The 17404-nt window shown below is 44.5% G+C and overlaps 1 protein-coding gene across 2 annotated transcripts in view; it reads right to left on the reverse strand.

Annotated features, from left to right (window-relative positions):
• Positions 1–1882: 1882 nt before the first annotated feature.
• Mcm3 (minichromosome maintenance 3) overlaps positions 1883–17404 on the reverse strand; it is a 43456-nt gene continuing 27934 nt past the window's right edge. For both annotated transcript variants that reach the window (XM_075690329.1, XM_075690330.1), the window contains 3 exons: positions 16963–17063; positions 5392–5488; positions 1883–2664 (listed from right to left, as the gene is read on the reverse strand). In XM_075690329.1, coding sequence (XP_075546444.1) covers positions 2463–2664; positions 5392–5488; positions 16963–17063 — 400 coding nt within the window. In that variant the 3' untranslated portion in view covers positions 1883–2462. The remainder of the gene's footprint in view (positions 2665–5391; positions 5489–16962; positions 17064–17404) is intronic.

Raw genomic sequence — 17404 nt, forward strand, 5'->3', positions numbered from 1 at the left:
AACTTTAGTTACTTCAATCATAAATTGGCAATCCCTGGATAATCGGAATTTGACTGTTTGGCAATGAATGCGCCTGATCCCAATGGTGACCCCAATGGCCACAGTGCTCGTCTTGGGAGGTTTTATAGGGGACAGTGAATATGTCGATCTCCTGCCAAAAAAACAAACTTTTGGCCTGCCCTAGGAAAAATTTCAATTTCATATGACCCGCTGCTAACTTACCAAGATATCACCTCACACTATCGAAAAGGCAGAACCAAATTCCCGCTCCCGCACGCCAAACTCGAACGCGCGTAGGCGGCTGCGTTTCGAATTCCACAAACGGACTCGTATCCGTCACGAGGCCTACTAAGCCACTACAACTCGGAAATCCCGGCAAATTGCCCAGACTGCCCAGAACTTTACTGCTCGCTCTCGCACATGCTATGGCAATGTACCGCGTTACCAAAGGGCCCCCTCTCCAGTGAGCGCGAATGGGAAGAAGCCTCCAAAAGCCCGGACCTCAAGCTCCAACTCAAGGCCATCCAGAGGGCCCAAGAACTGGCGGAACGTCTCCACGTTCCCGTCCTGACTTGGGCGTCGCCTACGGTTTCGACCGGAGGAGTTCCCCGCATGGGATCTCCAACGGCTTGAAAGTCCTCAGGACTTCAATAAAGTTCTTGACTGACTGGAAGCGCTAGCTAACAGTGAAATTTAACAAATTTACTAGATTCTAACCCATGCTTTCTTTTCCCTAGAAAATTGTTTAAAAAACTGCCCGCACAGTGCAGTTGCACACGAAACTAAAACCGTGCTCAAGGCATTCACAATAGCCTGCCGTCGGGGCCAGCCTAGTGATTATCATTGCCTTTGACATTGCAAAATGGCAACAGAAAAAGTTTTCTCTTACTATGACTACGACATGCTGCTTTCAATGTTTGATTACGAAAGCTCATTTAAATTCATTTTACATGCTAAGCTAGCAGCAACAAGTCAAGTCGCACATTTCTGGTGTTCTGAAGAACTGCATACATAACAGAACGAACTAGCCAAGTGGTCAGTGTAGGCATGGGCCACTCATCGGTTTGCGGCTCTGCAGAGGCATTCGATAAATGCGGAACATCATAATGCGCAGCAGACCGTGTAGAGGACAATTTGTGGTTCATAGACGGTCACCAAGTACTGTCACGAGCGACGGCAATGGATATTAAGTGTAAGTAAATTTCCTTCAGCGAAAATAAAGATTCAAGTTCTTTCACCGATTGCCCGCACTGGAGGCATGCTACATGTTGTTAAAATCGAGTGCGCATTAAACTTATACTTTATTTAAGAGCTTTAATGTAATTTCTAAATTAGTTTTCTACGTTGAGTCCATAGATTTGCGTATGCATTAGATACTAGGGCTTGTTAGGATTGGGCAAACATTGGTGAATGAAACAGCAGTGTGCTTTAGTAATTTTTCAGTCTCTTGTTATAATTGATTCACTGGATAATTAGACAAATTTTGTCAGTCCCTTTGGGATCAAATTAAAAGAAGCCGACTGTACTTTGATTTGTAGAACTGAAACATGGTCCATGCTTTTTATGTGGCCACTATTTGGGGCAAGAACTGCAATAGAGATGTTTAGGCTAGGGGATGCAAGCGACTTCGATACTAAGAACCGAATGGTGGTTGCAATCTGCTGTGAACCAAGCAGCCTGCATCCCCTTATTGAAAACTTTCTAGTGCTTTGACCCTGTCTACGTCACCTGTTGGGCAAGTGGCTAGTCCTTAGTGTAATAACACCTATTAGCATTATACTCTGTGAGCTCTGTCAGTCCTATGAGTGAGCGACACAAACGCAAGAGATATGCCTGCTGCCAAGAACAGGATATGGAGGAAAAAATAAATCCCCAGAATGTAGACACTGTTGACAGTTCTTTATGTAAGAAACAAATTGATGAACCACAACCGATTTAATGAGGTGTCCACAGTTTTACGCTATTATGGCATGTGCCGAAACATGTATGGCTTAACCTTCGTGACAAGAATACGAATGCTGGTAGGATCAACCAGGTTGCCCGAGAACAGCCAACGGTTAGCAGATGTGAGATGGAAATTCTCGCTCTCTACACCAGGCTGTTTCACCAGGTATTACATTAAGGCAATGCATTTTGGTGCTAACTTAGCTTGCGTACTACGCCCATTGTATTATTGTTCTATCTGAGAAAAGACCACATATTTACGTACACAACTTTATTGTAAAAAGTGTAGAACAGTTGTAAAATACAAATATAAAATTCTTGTTATAAACAATGGGTGCATGTGATGACAGTGAACAAACTTGACATACCTAATTGCTTGGAATTTTACATTGTGCCCAACACTCCATTCAGTAATCAGGTGCGCAAACTCAACACTTAGTGTCTTCTGACAACAGAATGGCAAGATGTAAACGTAGCATATTACAAGGATGTACACGAGTGCCTCCAATGGACGCAGCTCAGATGAGGAACACAATCTCGTCCGAGAGCATGACCTGGTTTTCGTCCATCATACGCTGGATGGCGATGTCGATCTCCTCCTGGGTGAATGGTTCCACGTGCTCTTCTTTGGCCAGGAAGTCCATTATGTTGGACATGGGCTGCGACTGGGTGTGGGTGTCCTTGAAGAGCTTGCCCAGGAGGTTGCGGAACTTGCTCATCCTGGCATCGGCGCATGCAGAGGTGCATCCAACGTTACAAACGATAGGCACTTTCAACCACTGTGAAACACCACTTAATTTGAATCACCAAAATGACGCTCGTCACTAAATTTTCTTCCGCGTTGAAATACAGCTAAAGAGTCAAGGAGAGAATAATTGGCACACAGTGATGATGCAAGGAACCAATGTGAAGAAGAAAAATATGTTTGAATGTTCATCACATTGTGTGCCTAATTCACCCATCCTAAGCAGATATTGGCAGTGAAAAACGATAGATAATGTCCAATGCAGAGCACACCAATATATTTCCCAAACATGTCTTTGCCTCGTGAAAGAATACCTCTGAGGCATCGGGTTCAGCTTCCGGTTTGGCCAGGCACGGCCATTCAGTACCTATGGCAAAATCCACGTGGCTTTCGTAATCGGCCCCAACAGTGCTGCTGCTGATGTGCCTGTCACTGCCTGCTATCATAGCAAGAACTTTGTCCTACTGTCCGTGTTCACAACATATAATAAAGTGCTGCCAATGGTGAGCTGAAAATCTGAACGATCAGTAAAAGACAGCACTTCTTCGAAAGTGCCAGCATGTCCTGGCTAGTACCTATAACTAGGGGTGCGCGAAAAACTTTCGAATAACGTAATGAATAGTGTCCTATTTGATTCGGTCTTCTAATCGAATAGTCACTACTCGTGAATGCGAATATTTTTCTAATACTTTTTTAATATTTCAAAACGTAAAAGTGCGCCCAATTAAACATAACATAGAAGCAAAAGTACGGTAAATTTTCACCCCTGCTGGCATAGTATGAACATAAAACCTGAGAACTTGTGTAATGGAACAGGCTACGTCACTTAGGTAGCCGTACGTTACAGGCTATACAGCGATCATTCACACTCCCTGAAGAGCCCTGTGCATGAAAAGAAACTGCCTGTTTGCTCCTAAAGCTCCATTTGTGCTTTTAATAAACAACACTTCATAACATACTATGTAATGACAGAAACTTGCTAACTTTGAGAAGACTAGGATTTGAACATCGTTTTATATTAATTGTTATAACGGCTGCTCATTATTCGAAAACTATTCAATATTCGATTTGCTTCCGGCCTTATTAGATTTATATTCAATTCTGTCTCAAAAACCACTATTTGCACACCCGTACCGTTAACCTTTTGAGGATCAATATTCTTTCATGAAATGAGTTCCCCAAGGGTCAATTTTCTTTTACTGCAATGTTAAATTCTTCTGAGTGACTTATTTTGAGAAATAACACTACTTCTTTTATGGAGCATTACAGAGACAAAAAAAGAAAAAAAATATGAATCTAATGTCTGCAGTACTTGCAAAACGTATCGTTCAGAAGATACATAAACTAGCATAATTTTTTTACATATGTGATAAATGTCACACAACTTCATTATATGTTTTGAATATATTTGGCACAACCAGGGCACATATTTTACGATGTTCCATTTTGTTCTCCATTCTCGTCACTTGTCACACCAAAGGTCAATCCCAGCATAAACGACGGCACGGCAACTTTCGAGCTAAAACCAACAACAAAGGGCCAGACCAATGGAAAATGATGTGGATAGATAGAGAACAGGGCCCCAGGAAAATGTGGCCACATTGGAAGCAAAGCACACTATGTCAGTGCCTGTAGCCCGTATAGAAACTCAGCGGTGTGTACCCATTAGAAAAACAAAGCAAAAGTGAAGAGAGAAACTTGGAGTAATCAATTGTTTGATCGCTAGACAAGATTTTATCACTAGACGAGGTTCTATCAGTTTTCACATGCCTTGCAAAAAATTCCGCATGCATGGCAGAATTGCTGGTTTGTGAGCGCCCCCCTTTGAACAATCCCACATCTACCTAAGAGCCACACGGGCGAGCGCTCCATGATAACGCTCTCGGAGATAAGGAACAAGATAGCAGTTAATTCCAGCGATACCTGTAACTTGAAACGACATGCACAACAATGCCAGCTGGAAACGCGAGCATGCAGCAACAAACCAGTTGAGACGGGGTAACTCCTAAACCACCACTGTGGCAGCCACTTTAAAGCGAAGTGAAAAATTAAGTCAAGCAGAAGCACACGAGTGGCACTGCAATAAGCTTTTTTTTTTTTAGAAGTCGGGAGGGTGCAACACCTCCACAGCAATGCAAAGCAGCACATCATTTCAAAAACGCACGAAACGTTTGGTTGCTGCCGCACATGTACGTCCATGAATATTTGACACCTGTTTCCACCACCAGCATTGCACAGTGGTTACCTTTAAAGGGTGGCAAGCAAAAGACGGACACACTGAAGTTACATTGCTTGCAAACATGAATGGCTCACTGCCTACCCACCTCTTGTTTACCTGTTAGCATCAAGCATTGGTCAGCTACTTGTACTCCTTCTCTTGACCAGAGAAGCAGTGCTCCATGCTTTCATGGCCACACAGGTGTGACTGCTTACCTATCAATGGCAGCGCAGGCGCATGTTTACACATTATCTGAGGTTAGATTATTTGGTGTGGGTCATTTTATGAATTGAAATAACGAAAAGGTGTGATTAATAGAAATGCACCATCACCTGCCAAAGTTATCAAATTTGTGAAAAAATCTTAATAAACAAAAATGCACTCATTGTGGGACTCATCCTTGTGCCTAAAGCAGAAAGTAATTTTCTTTTCCTTCAGAATTTTCAATGATTGCATGCACGTGTGTGGAAGCTCAGACACAGACCTTTGCGTAGAGATTGCTGCGGCACTGTCTCTGAGATCGGCAGCCCTCGATGTAGATGGCTCGTCCTTGCGAGGTCTCTTTGGCCGTACTGTTTTGTCTGCAAAAGTACAGTCAAATTGTGGCTTTGGAAGCACTGCCGCTAAGGTTCTTTATCACTCCCACTCTATTGTGCAAGCCACAAAGATGGACCCTGTCTCTGTAACAAAGGCACAGCAACAACACGGTGTTTTAGAATACCAGAAAGTGTGCGTGGGTGGAGAGCAGGCCATTTCAGCAATGACGCCGTCCACAGCAGGCATGCTGAGAGTACGTCATTGGAAACCAACAACCTGCGCTTCAGCACTCCCTGCGCAATACTTAAAGACACAAATAAATGTTTGGCTGGGATGCGTGGATGTCCTCGTCTAAGTTTATTCTACTGTGTACCCATTTTCTTGGTGCTTCGTAAGTAGACAGTGATGCACGGTGTTGCATTGCGGTGTTGCAGCTTATGCTTTGCACACAAAGCACATGCGGAATTATGAACTATACAGTGTTAATGTGAGACATCTTGCATAAAAATTATTATTAGAACCTTGATCATTGGAAAAGTCGAGAATAAGCAACTTAAACAAGAGTTCGTACACATGTTCGTGAAACTTGGGGCAAAATTCAAGCAAGAGCTAGTACCCACAGCAGCAGAAAAGAAAGACAAGAAAATATGAGAATGTCAGAATTAACATATAAAAACACACTTCATATGCACAAATACACATAATGAAGAAAAATGCGAGAAGGGAAAGTGAGCCTCGCAATATCTCTCACCAACCTGGTTGCTTGCTTGCGCCCAACCTCTTTATCACTTTTTTTCTCATAAATGAGCTCCGTATCTGGCCCGTTGAAACACTAGAAGCAAATGTGTTTCTCGGCCTTTCACATGCAGCCATTTTGCAGTGCAACTCGCACAAGTAAACTGACATTCCAATTGTGGCTTCCAGATTCATTGAAGCTGCTGTAAAGATTTCAGTGCTAAAGTAACATTGCATACTTATAGAGGTCAGAAATTTGGGAGGGGCAAATGGGGACAAGGAGGGGTATGGTTTTACTAGACTTTTAAAGCACACTAAAATAAACTTGACTTTCTCGCACCATCACAACCAATTGCACCTTCTCGTACTTGGATGCGTAACCTGTCCTCTCTTAGCTCCTTTTTCTTTTTGTTTCAGAAACATTGAAAAAAAAAAAAAGGAAGACAACGATGGAGTACAAGCTTTACATTAAAGTTTTTTTTCTTGAGCGCACAGCATACAAGTTTTAGCACTGTTAACCTTTGTAAAATGCTTAAGTCGGACATACTTAGCGCAGTGTTCTTATGCTTAATAGCAACGTTGACGACTCTTCAAGCACACTTAGCAGTTCTGTGAAATTAGCTGATGGATAAAAGTGATCGCCGCAGTCAAACTACGCAAAATGAGAAAGCAAGCAAATGGGAGAGCAAAGGTGTTGTATCACGCCAGTGCCTACTGCGACTAGCATTGCTGCGGTGGCCTCATTGCCTCCGTTCAGTCGTGCCACAGACGCCCAACTTTCCAGTACTCCAGGTATACTATAGTAACAATGACAGCCTCAGCTACAAGGAATAGGCCACTGTAACCAGAAAAAGCTTATGTGGTGGCTTGCTATAAATTTTGCATATATTAACAAAATCAGGGTTTTCTCAGTATACTAGTATTCTAAAAAAATATTTCTTTTTTGGCACATCAAGCTGTTGCCACTTACAAGTCTGAACAACTGCTCAAGTTGCTTGATAAGTTCACAACGAAATACAACCTCAAAAATACAGCACATGGAGAATGTCTTGTTAAATATACTAGCAGTTGTGCAAATTGAAATGCCCTCATGTCTGGAAGTAAGGCATGGAAAAGTGTACAGAGAAAGAAACAAACAGATGATACCAGTGGTGCCTTATCACCTATGTCTTATTGGATTACCGTGTGTGTGCAACCTTTGCCAAAAGAAATGAATCCACTACACGCACGATTTCAACCATCTCTACTGGACATTACCAGCACATTAAGGAAAACGAATGGACGAGGACAGTCAAGGAACACTGGTAATGACCAATAATGTCAAGAATGCTGGCCAATAATGTTATTTACAACTAGCCCAACCTTCTGCATTAGATTGTTTCTCCCCATGGTGTGCAGCTGAAGAAATGCCGCCCCTTGATCTCACCCTCAAAAGGTCGGGCTTACTAAGCCTAGCCCTTGAGGGGGGACTCTGCAATCAGAATGGTTAATTTGGGCAAACATTCCAATTCATTTTTCCCCGAGGTGTTCCTTTTGTGTGGGCAAATAGTACTAAAAAGAAATCTGAAGCAGAAAATGAGAAAACTGCATTTTTCTAGTGTTTTGTTCACAAAAATTGGGTTTGTAATTCGCATGCATTTGGACAGCGGCAAGCTCTGCACTTTTTTTAATCCCGGCTACACTTGCCGATCGCAGTAGGCTGCATCATGGGCTCACATTTATTTTGTAAATGCATCCAAATTGCAAAATTGCTCAATGTACCACGTTCGAAATTGTGTAATGGTCGTATCAGAAAAACAAAGGAAAAACAAACAAAAACTAAAGCTAAATTGCTTATGTACCTCCCCCCTTTGTTTTTCTTGACAAAGGCTGTAGGTGCTGTATTTACCCAATTCTAATGCGCACCTTTTTTAGAAGAAAATAGGTCCAAAAATCACATGCGCATTAGAATCGAGTGCAAACCGAAACCGAATCCATAGCATTCCATCGCGATTACAAGGCAGTGGAAGTTTACTCGTTGCTGGCAACCATGGTAGCACATTTCCTCATCGTTTTCCGTAGTCGCAGCAGCTATTTTCAATCGGATGGAGTGCTGCCTTCGTTGCAGTGAGCTGTATCAGTACGACTTACTCGTATATTCACTCGCAGACTATCGTGCTCGATAATTTCTGGGCAAATGGATGCTGCAAATGGCCACGAAGACACATCGTCTCCACTATGAGAATGGCTTTAACTCTTTCGTTACCACGCCTATTCAAATTGATCACCAGTGATCAATGCTTTAATTCACCAGTTTAGACATGCTGGCACCGTTTCTTATCCACTTAAGGTCACCCAGTAGTTAGTACGGGCATTGCACTTTCAGAATCTGTTTAAATTTTTCTTCTCTAGCGATGTGATTTTTGACAGACCTTTTTGCGAACTAATGTGCGTATTTTGCAGAAAAAGGGGCGTGGCTGTCACCCTCTGGTACGCTCGAGAAAAAAGTGTGCCGCTCACAATTTCACTGCACTAACATCAAAACTTTGTAATCAAATGGCTCCCAGTAAGTCAAGAATTAAATTATGTCACCGGCTTTGCCGTCCGACAGTGCTGAGCGGTGATAATTACACGAAAATGACGTCAGCTGTTCAGTAGTGAGCTTTGGTTTGGAGTCAGAGTTGGTTTATTCCACCAAAGCGTATCTCTGAAGGTCCGCCACATGTCCAATATGTGGACCTAGCGTTTTCAACCAGTTTCCAAGAGTTTCAGTTTCGCTTCTCTTGTAAAGTCCCAGCAAGGGGCACTGCCGGTGTCAGTAAGTAGTTATCGAAAGTTGCTCCCATGGCATCGTCTTGCGCAGCTGCGTCACGAGAAAAGCGCCCCGCTCGAAACTATGCCGCACCCACACTTCAATTTAGTGATGAGAAGTTGAGTTATAAGTCCAAGGATGACAGCAAAGCAGATTGAAGCCCTGACGGCAACAATGTTTTGAGTCAGCCTGGAACATCAGGAGCTGTTCACTGGCGAGTTTTGTTTACGGCCTTGAGCAGTATCCTCCCTTGTGCACGCTTATCTGCCATCTTTTTGCACACCCTGAGGGTTCTACTGGATATCTTCAGGGTGCATGTTTCGCTTGGTCATGATATGTTGCCATCAGCAGCAAAGAAACTTATGCCAAGAAGGCCGCCCACAGCACATCTCGGCCCAGCACTACGGAGCAGCGCAAGACAGTTTACAATGGCGTGGGATTTCTTTCTACTCTTCTTCAGTGCAGGGGTGATAAAGACGATCTGCAAAAATGCAAACAGATATGCTTGGATGCATAATTCTGTAGTTTCCCAGCTACGCTGAGAGCGATCAGTCCTGGAAAGAGGTGCATGACTCCAGACGTACTGTTTTCTTCTAGTCTGTGTGTGTCACTTCGCGCTACAATCCAAGAATATGTTACCGCACCAACTTGCCCAACTTTGTAGCCTTTTGCATTATACTTGAAGTATGCTTCACAAAACCCAGGAACTGCTTCACCACATGGCATAAGTGATGAAGTTTCTGGTCTTAGTTTCATTTTTGTATGCGAAGAATGGCGGTGTAGTGAGCATTTATTTTTTCAAACACTATTCCTGGGTTATTTATCTTTGAAATGTATATTCTGAATTTTTGTTGCTATTAATATTTTTCTAGATATCATGTTTTGTTATTGCTGTTTTTATCGACTGGCAACAAAAATGGTGCTTTCTGGATTTTTTTTTATGTGTTACCTAACAATATATATATATATATTTTTTGCAATGTATCTTTTAGGAAAGAGTATTTCATTATGCACAATATGGTATGCAGCAATGTGTGGTGGAATATTATTTGTAGTGGTAAATAATTTTTTCCAAGACCTATACAATATGAACATGTTCTCGCGAGCGGGGATGCGTGACTCTCACGCGTGCCCTGATATCTTGTTTTCCCGCATAGCTCCCATCTCCTGCAGTGCGGCTTCGCCGCGTGGCCTGGTGCCCACGACGGTCGGAGTGGTTGAAGTGCAGTTCGAGAGATTGCGGGAGTGTTGCGCTGCTAGCGCTGCCTCACGGCGGGGTTACTTGGGTGCGGGAAAGACAAGGCGCTTCCTCTTTGGCTGCGGGTCGGTGAACGCCACGGACGTCCCGCGCGTGCGCCAATTTATGCTTCTGCGAGACCGTTTCGCGTGGCCTCCTTCGAACGCGCTACCGTTCGCGTGACCGTACGCGTGAACGACCAGGCGTTGGGATCCAGCATGGGGACGAACATATTCGCTCACTATTCGGTCGCGGTGAGTCAGGGTTCCTAGATTTGTCGTGCGCCCATCGGAATGTTTTGGGGATAGCAACTCGACTAGCAGGTATTGATCTATGAAAGGTGCAATAAATGCCCTTGTGATTGTTTGCACTACTGTGTTGTCGTTCCTATGTCCCAAGAGCATGGGTGTGAGAACCCCACACGCGGTCATCATCATCATCATCAGCCTAGTTACGCCCACTGCAGGGCAAAGGCCTCTCCCATACTTCTCCAACTACCCCGGTCATGTACTAATTGTGGCCATGTTGTCCCTGCAAACGTCTTAATGTCATCCGCCCACCTAACTTTCTGCCGCCCCCTGCTACGCATCCCTTCCCTTGGAATCCAGTCCGTAACCCTTAGTGACCATCGGTTATCTTCCCTCCTCATTACATGTCCGGCCCATGCCCATTTCTTTTTCTTGATTTCAACTAAGATGTCGTTTACCCGCATTTGTTGCCTCACCCAATCTGCTCTTTTCTTATCCCTTAATGTCACACCCATCATTCTTCTTTCCATAGCTCGTTGCTTCGTCCTCAATTTCAGCAGAACCCTTTTCGTAAGTCTCCAGGTTTCTGCCCCATATGTTAGTACTGGTAACACACAGCTGTTATACACTTTCCTTTTGAGGGATAGTGGCATCCTGCTGTTCATGATTTGAGAATGCCTGCCAAACGCACCCCAGCCCATTCTTATTCTTCTGGTTATTTCAGTCTCATGATCCAGATCCGTGGTCACTACCTGCCCTAAGTAGATGTAGTCCCTTACCCCTTCCAGTGCTTCGCTACCTATCGTAAACTGCTGTTCTCTTCCGAGCCTGTTAAACATTACTTTAGTTTTCTGCAGATTAATTTTCAGACCCACCCTTCTGCTTTGCCTCTCCAGGTCAGTGAGCATGCATTGCAATTGGTCTCCTGAGTTACTAAGCAAGGCAATATCATCAGCGAATCGCAAGTTGCTAAGGTATTCTCCATCAACTTTTATCCCCAATTCTTCCCACTCCAGGCCTCTGAATACCTCCTGTAAACATGCTGTGAATAGCATTGGAGATATCGTATCTCCCTGTCTGACGCCTTTCTTTATAGGGATTTTGTTGCTTTCTTTGTGGAGGACTACGGTGGCTGTGGAGCCGCTATAGATATCTTCCAGTATCTTTACATATGGCTCATCTACACCCTGATTCCGTAATGCCTCCATGACTGCTGAGGTTTCGACTGAATCAAACGCTTTCTCGTAATCAATGAAAGCTATATATAACGGTTGGTTATATTCTGCACATTTCTCTATCACTTGATTGATAGTGTGAATATGGTCTATTGTTGAGTAGCCTTTACGGAATCCTGCCTGGTCCTTTGGTTGACAGAAGTCTAAGGTGTTCCTGATTCTATTTGCGATTACCTTAGTAAATACTTTGTAGGCAACGGACAGTAAGCTGATCGGTCTATAATTTTTCAAGTCTTTGGCGTCGCCTTTCTTATGGATTAGGATTATGTTAGCGTTCTTCCAAGATTCCGGTACGCTCGAGGTTATGAGGCATTGCGTATACAGGGTGGCCAGTTTCTCTAGAACAATCTGACCACCATCCTTCAACAAATCTGCTGTTACCTGATCCTCCCCAGCTGCCTTCCCCCTTTGCATAGCTCCTAAGGCTTTCTTTACTTCTTCTGGCGTTACCTGTGGGATTTCGAATTCCTCTAGGCTATTCTCTCTTCCACTATCGTCGTGGGTGCCACTGGTACTATATAAATCTCTATAGAACTCCTCAGCCACTTGAACTATCTCATCCATATTAGTAACGATATTGCCGGCTTTGTCTCTTAACGCACACATCTGATTCTTGCCTATTCCTAGTTTCTTCTTCACTGTTTTTAGGCTTCCTCCGTTCCTGAGAGCCTGTTCAATTCTATCCATATTATAGTTCCTGATGTCCGCTGTCTTACGCTTGTTGATTAACTTAGAAAGTTCTGCCAGTTCTATTCTAGCTGTAGGGTTAGAGGCTTTCATACATTGGCGTTTCTTGATCAGATCTTTCGTCCCCTGCGATAGCTTACTGGTTTCCTGTCTAACGGAGTTACCACCGACTTCTATTGCGCACTCCTTAATGGTTCCCATGAGATAGTCGTTCATTGCTTCAACACTAAGGTCCTCTTCCTGAGTTAAAGCCGAATACCTGTTCTGTAGCTTGATCCGGAATTCCTCTAGTTTCCCTCTTACCGCTAACTCATTGATTGGCTTCTTGTGTACCAGTTTCTTCCGTTCCCTCCTCAAGTCTAGGCTAATTCGAGTTCTTACCATCCTATGGTCACTGCAGCGTACCTTGCCGAGTACGTCTACATCTTGTATGATGCCAGGGTTCGCGCAGAGTATGAAGTCGATTTCATTTCTAGTCTCACCATTCGGGCTCCTCCACGTCCACTTTCGACTAACCCGCTTGCGGAAAAAGGTGTTCATTATCCGCATATTATTCTGTTCTGCAAACTCTACTAATAATTCTCCTCTGCTATTCCTAGAGCCTATGCCATATTCCCCCACTGACTTGTCTCCAGCCTGCTTCTTGCCTACCCTGGCATTGAAGTCGCCCATCAGTATAGTGTATTTTGTTTTGACTTTACCCATCGCCGATTCCACGTCTTCATAAAAGCTTTCGACTTCCTGGTCATCATGACTGCATGTAGGGGCATAGACTTGTACCACCTTCAATTTGTACCTCTTATTAAGTTTCACAACAAGACCTGCCACCCTCTCGTTAATGCTATAGAATTCCTGTATGTTCCCAGCTATTTCCTTATTAATCAGGAATCCGACTCCTAGTTCTCGTCTCTCCGCTAAGCCCCTGTAACACAGTACATGCCCGCTTTTTAGCACTGTATATGCTTGTTTTGTCCTCCTAACCTCACTGAGCCCTATTATATCCCATTTACTACCCTCTAATTCCTCCAATAACACTGCTAGACTCGCCTCACTAGATAGCGTTCTAACGTTAAACGTTGCCAGGTTCAGATTCCAATGGCGGCCTGTCCGGAGCCAGGTATTCTTAGCACCCTCTGCAGCGTTACAGATCTGACCGCCGCCGTGGTCAGTTGCTTCGCGGCTGCTGGGGACTGAGGGCCGGGGTTTGATTGTTGTATTCATATAGGAGGTTGTGGCCAAGTACTGCACCAGGGTGGCCAATCCTGCTCTGGTGAGAGAGTGCGTTACCGGTTCTGGTCACCGGGATCAGGCCGCACTCCAGGCCTGTTTGTGCAATTTTCTCAACACACGGTTTTTTTTTTTGTATTTCCCGGTGGAGAATTGCGCGGCACCGGGATTTGAATCACGGTCCTCTTGCACTGGAGACGGATACTCTACCGTCCCCGCAGGAGCGGGGATCAGAGTTAAATGGAAAGTTATCTTACACGCGGAGGATAGTGGAAACAGAGCTGCAGCGTTCGAGTTCAGTGCACAGGAGACTTACGTTTGCGACTGGCAAAAACTGAAGAAGTCTATTTTCAACAGTGAAACCTCACGTAAAGGCGGCCATGGTCTGCGAACAGGGAAGTTTCCAGACCTTGAAGACGAGCCGGCTGACTTTATCAGGAAGCTCTGAGTGGACCACATGCCCGTGACCACGGAGGCGCTGAAGGTAAAAGCCCTTGAACTTGCCAAGAGTCGAGGCCTTCCGAGAGGCCAGTTTAAAGCAAGCCGTAACTGAATAGCAGATTTATAAGGCGAAACGGATTTTCTTTACAAAGGCAGACTGGCATGTGCCAGAAGCCACCACAGGAAAATTTGAAGAGAAGCTGTTTTCACTTCAGCAGTATGTCTTATTGTTGTGAAACAGCAACACTATCAACTCTGCATATCAACTCGGCCAGATCGCCATTGCCAATCTGGCCGAGTTGATATGAGCTGGCCAGCCAACTCAACAGTGGAGTTGACTGGAGCCAAACAAGTTCCCCTGCTTTCGCCTGGGAATGAAAAGACACGGGTAATGCTGACTTGTACAGCAGATGGCCCCAAGTTTCTGTCCTTTCTTGTTTTTAAAGACAGGGCTCTCCCCCAAAGGCTGCAATTTTCCCCGAGGTGTTTTAGTGCGCGCCAATGAGAAAGGTTGGATAGACGCTGACCACGTCCTTGACTAGATAGACTGTGTGTGGTGCAAGAGGCCGGGTGCTAGCTTAGGGCTCTGTTCGATGGTTGTGCTTAGTGCCTTTAAGTACCACCTGAACCAGCGTGTCAAGGACAAGCTAGCAGCTTGCCACACAGACCTGGTGGTAATACTGGGCGGGATTACTTCTCAGTTGCAGCCACTAGATGTGTGTATCAACAAGCCTGCCAAGGACCACATTCGGTTGCTTTATAGCGAGTGGCTGATGAGTGGATATCACACGTTCGCAGCCAGCAGTAGGGTGAAGTGTGCATCGATCGAGGAAGTGGCATGGCGGGTGGCAGAAGCTTGGATTGGGATTCCATCAGCTATGATCATAAAGTATTTCGAAAAATGCGACAATTCAAATGTGATGGACGGCACTGAAGACGAGATGCTGTGGTCCAAAAGTGAAAAGGAGCTTTCTGAGATAGTGAGTGAAGTACAGGCCTAATAAAGAGGTTGTTTAGTGTTGAAGATATAAAATTCTTTCAGACACGAAAATCTGGTGCGCGTTAGAATTGGGGGTGTGTTGGACTTGGATAAATATGGTATGTAATGAACCCCCACTGTGAGTTTCGAATGTGTTGTCTGAACTTTTCGTTGCTTTCGTGTTGTCAGATCACTGCTAGTGATAAATTAATTAGTGCTTTTGTTCCCATGTACTATTAAAGACAATTGAAACACCAACAGGTTAGGGCTTACTAGAACATACTCTTTCGTTTCCAATTTCGCCAATTCGTGTAATGTGGGCTTGACTTCAGCTTGGGTGCCTTAGTGCTAGGCTTGCATCATTGGTGATTGGATAAGTACAGTAAAACCTCGTTAAACCGTACCCGCTTAAACAGTAGTTTCGTTTTAAAAGTAGTAAAGTCAAATCCCCGACTCGGCGGCCATTGAACATAACGTGTTTCGTATCCGCATAAACCGTACCAGCATACTGCGTACGCATCGGTTAAAACGTAGCGTTTGAACTTTTCGTCGCGCAAACACGGTGCTGCGCCGTCTCCGTCGGGCAGCCCGGCAGAACAACACGCCTCAGAGATCGGAACAACGGCCTCCAAGCGCCCTGTGCGTTTGCGCGTGAAGCCACATCAACATCAACATCATTTCGACGCGGTGCCAGAGAGCGTTATGGCGTCGTGCAAGCGTGGACTCGCGTCGTTCCGAAGCTTGGATAAAAAAGACGCCGGGTGCTCAGCATAGAAGAAAAATTAGACATCGTCTGTGCTATCGAACGTGACACGAAGAAGTCGGCACTGACACGCAGCAGGGATCTACTCTTTATTTATTTATTTCAAAGTACCTGACAGGCCCCAAGGGGAGCATTGAGTAAGGGGGGCGTCATTGAACAAATGACAAGAGAAAACAGATATATGAGCGCTAAAAAATGTGAGAGTCAAAAACGTTTGTAATGATCACATGCTTCCAAAACAGTGTTAAAAAAAACGCTAAATCAATACAAAGAGTTATCGGGAAAGGAATGAAAAGTACATTTCACCCTAACAGTGTGTGGCATTTGGAATGCGAAGAAGTTGCTCGGCAGCGCTGCTGCGACCGCGAAGATATGTCGGCTACGAGGTTCGCCTTTTCGCCATCGTTGCCTCTGTTGTTGCCGAAGTGTCGACTAGTGATAGTGACGAGGAAGACATGGAAAGCGATAGCACGGGCGATTCAGGCCCGACAGTGGCATAAGCTGCGCGTTGCGTCAGCTTCATGAATGCAATTGAACGTAACTCTATTCCAAATGAAAATTATTCCAAACTCCGGCACCCGTAATGAAAAAGGCGCCCCCGGGACTTCTGCAGCACTACTGCGCACGTGCACGGTGAATACGTAACGCCAACGAGGAATCTGCCATGCGAGTGTTTGCCGAGAAGAGGGGGCTGGCTGAAAAGCTGGCACGCAGCTTCAGTAAGTTTGAGGCCGCTGTCGTCGGCGTGCTAGGCCGCCGCGGCATCAAACAAAAATAACGCTTTTGTCGCGTGAAGTGAATAAATACTGCATGTTTTTTCCCCTTTCATCGCACTCTCTCTGAGCTCCGTTTTCGACAGGTAAGTGGGCGATCTCATGCTATTCGGTTAAACAGTACTACCGCTTAGTACGTACCTTTCCCGAGCTCCGGCCAACTACGGTTTAACGAGGTTTCACTGTACTAGTAAAAGATTGTGCTCACGAGTTTGTATTTGGTGTTTTGCTTCATAATTTCTTGTTTGTGTTTCATTCATCCGTTACGGCAAAGTATCTTCAGCTGAAATCAAGAAGCAAACCACGTCCAGACACACCAGTTACATTGTGATGCTTTGCACATTATAACGATCAACCAAACACTGCTTGCTGCCTTCTACCGAACCTGACTGAAATGCTCACCTTCAGGTTCCTCACTACCCTCTTCAAAGTCGTATGGATCTTGACTTCCATCACCGGATTTCTTTTTGGGCTCTGTGCTGGTAGTCTTCTTGCTGGTGCCACTGGAAAAAGAAGTCCAGAGAGGCCAGGATGACTGATCATGAAAGGAACTGATAAATGAAATTTAATAACTCCATTTCTTTCTTTATGGGAACAAAAAGAAACAGTTAAAAATATATATACTCTCACAAGGACTTCATTGAAGATTCGGGCAATCTTTTGTTGCTTGAAACAACGATGCTTAAGAACAATACAGATGGTACGCTAAAAACAAGAGCTAAGTCTGCATCCTCTTACACTCTCTCCTGCGTTTACATCTTAATCTGGCTTGTCTGTTCTAAGGCATACAAATTTCAGAAGCCTTTGCTGTGCGCTTTTTGACACCAGCATTGTTTTTGTCCAA

This window comes from Dermacentor variabilis, chromosome 4 (assembly GCF_050947875.1).
Source record: "Dermacentor variabilis isolate Ectoservices chromosome 4, ASM5094787v1, whole genome shotgun sequence".
Taxonomy (NCBI): domain Eukaryota; kingdom Metazoa; phylum Arthropoda; class Arachnida; order Ixodida; family Ixodidae; genus Dermacentor; species Dermacentor variabilis.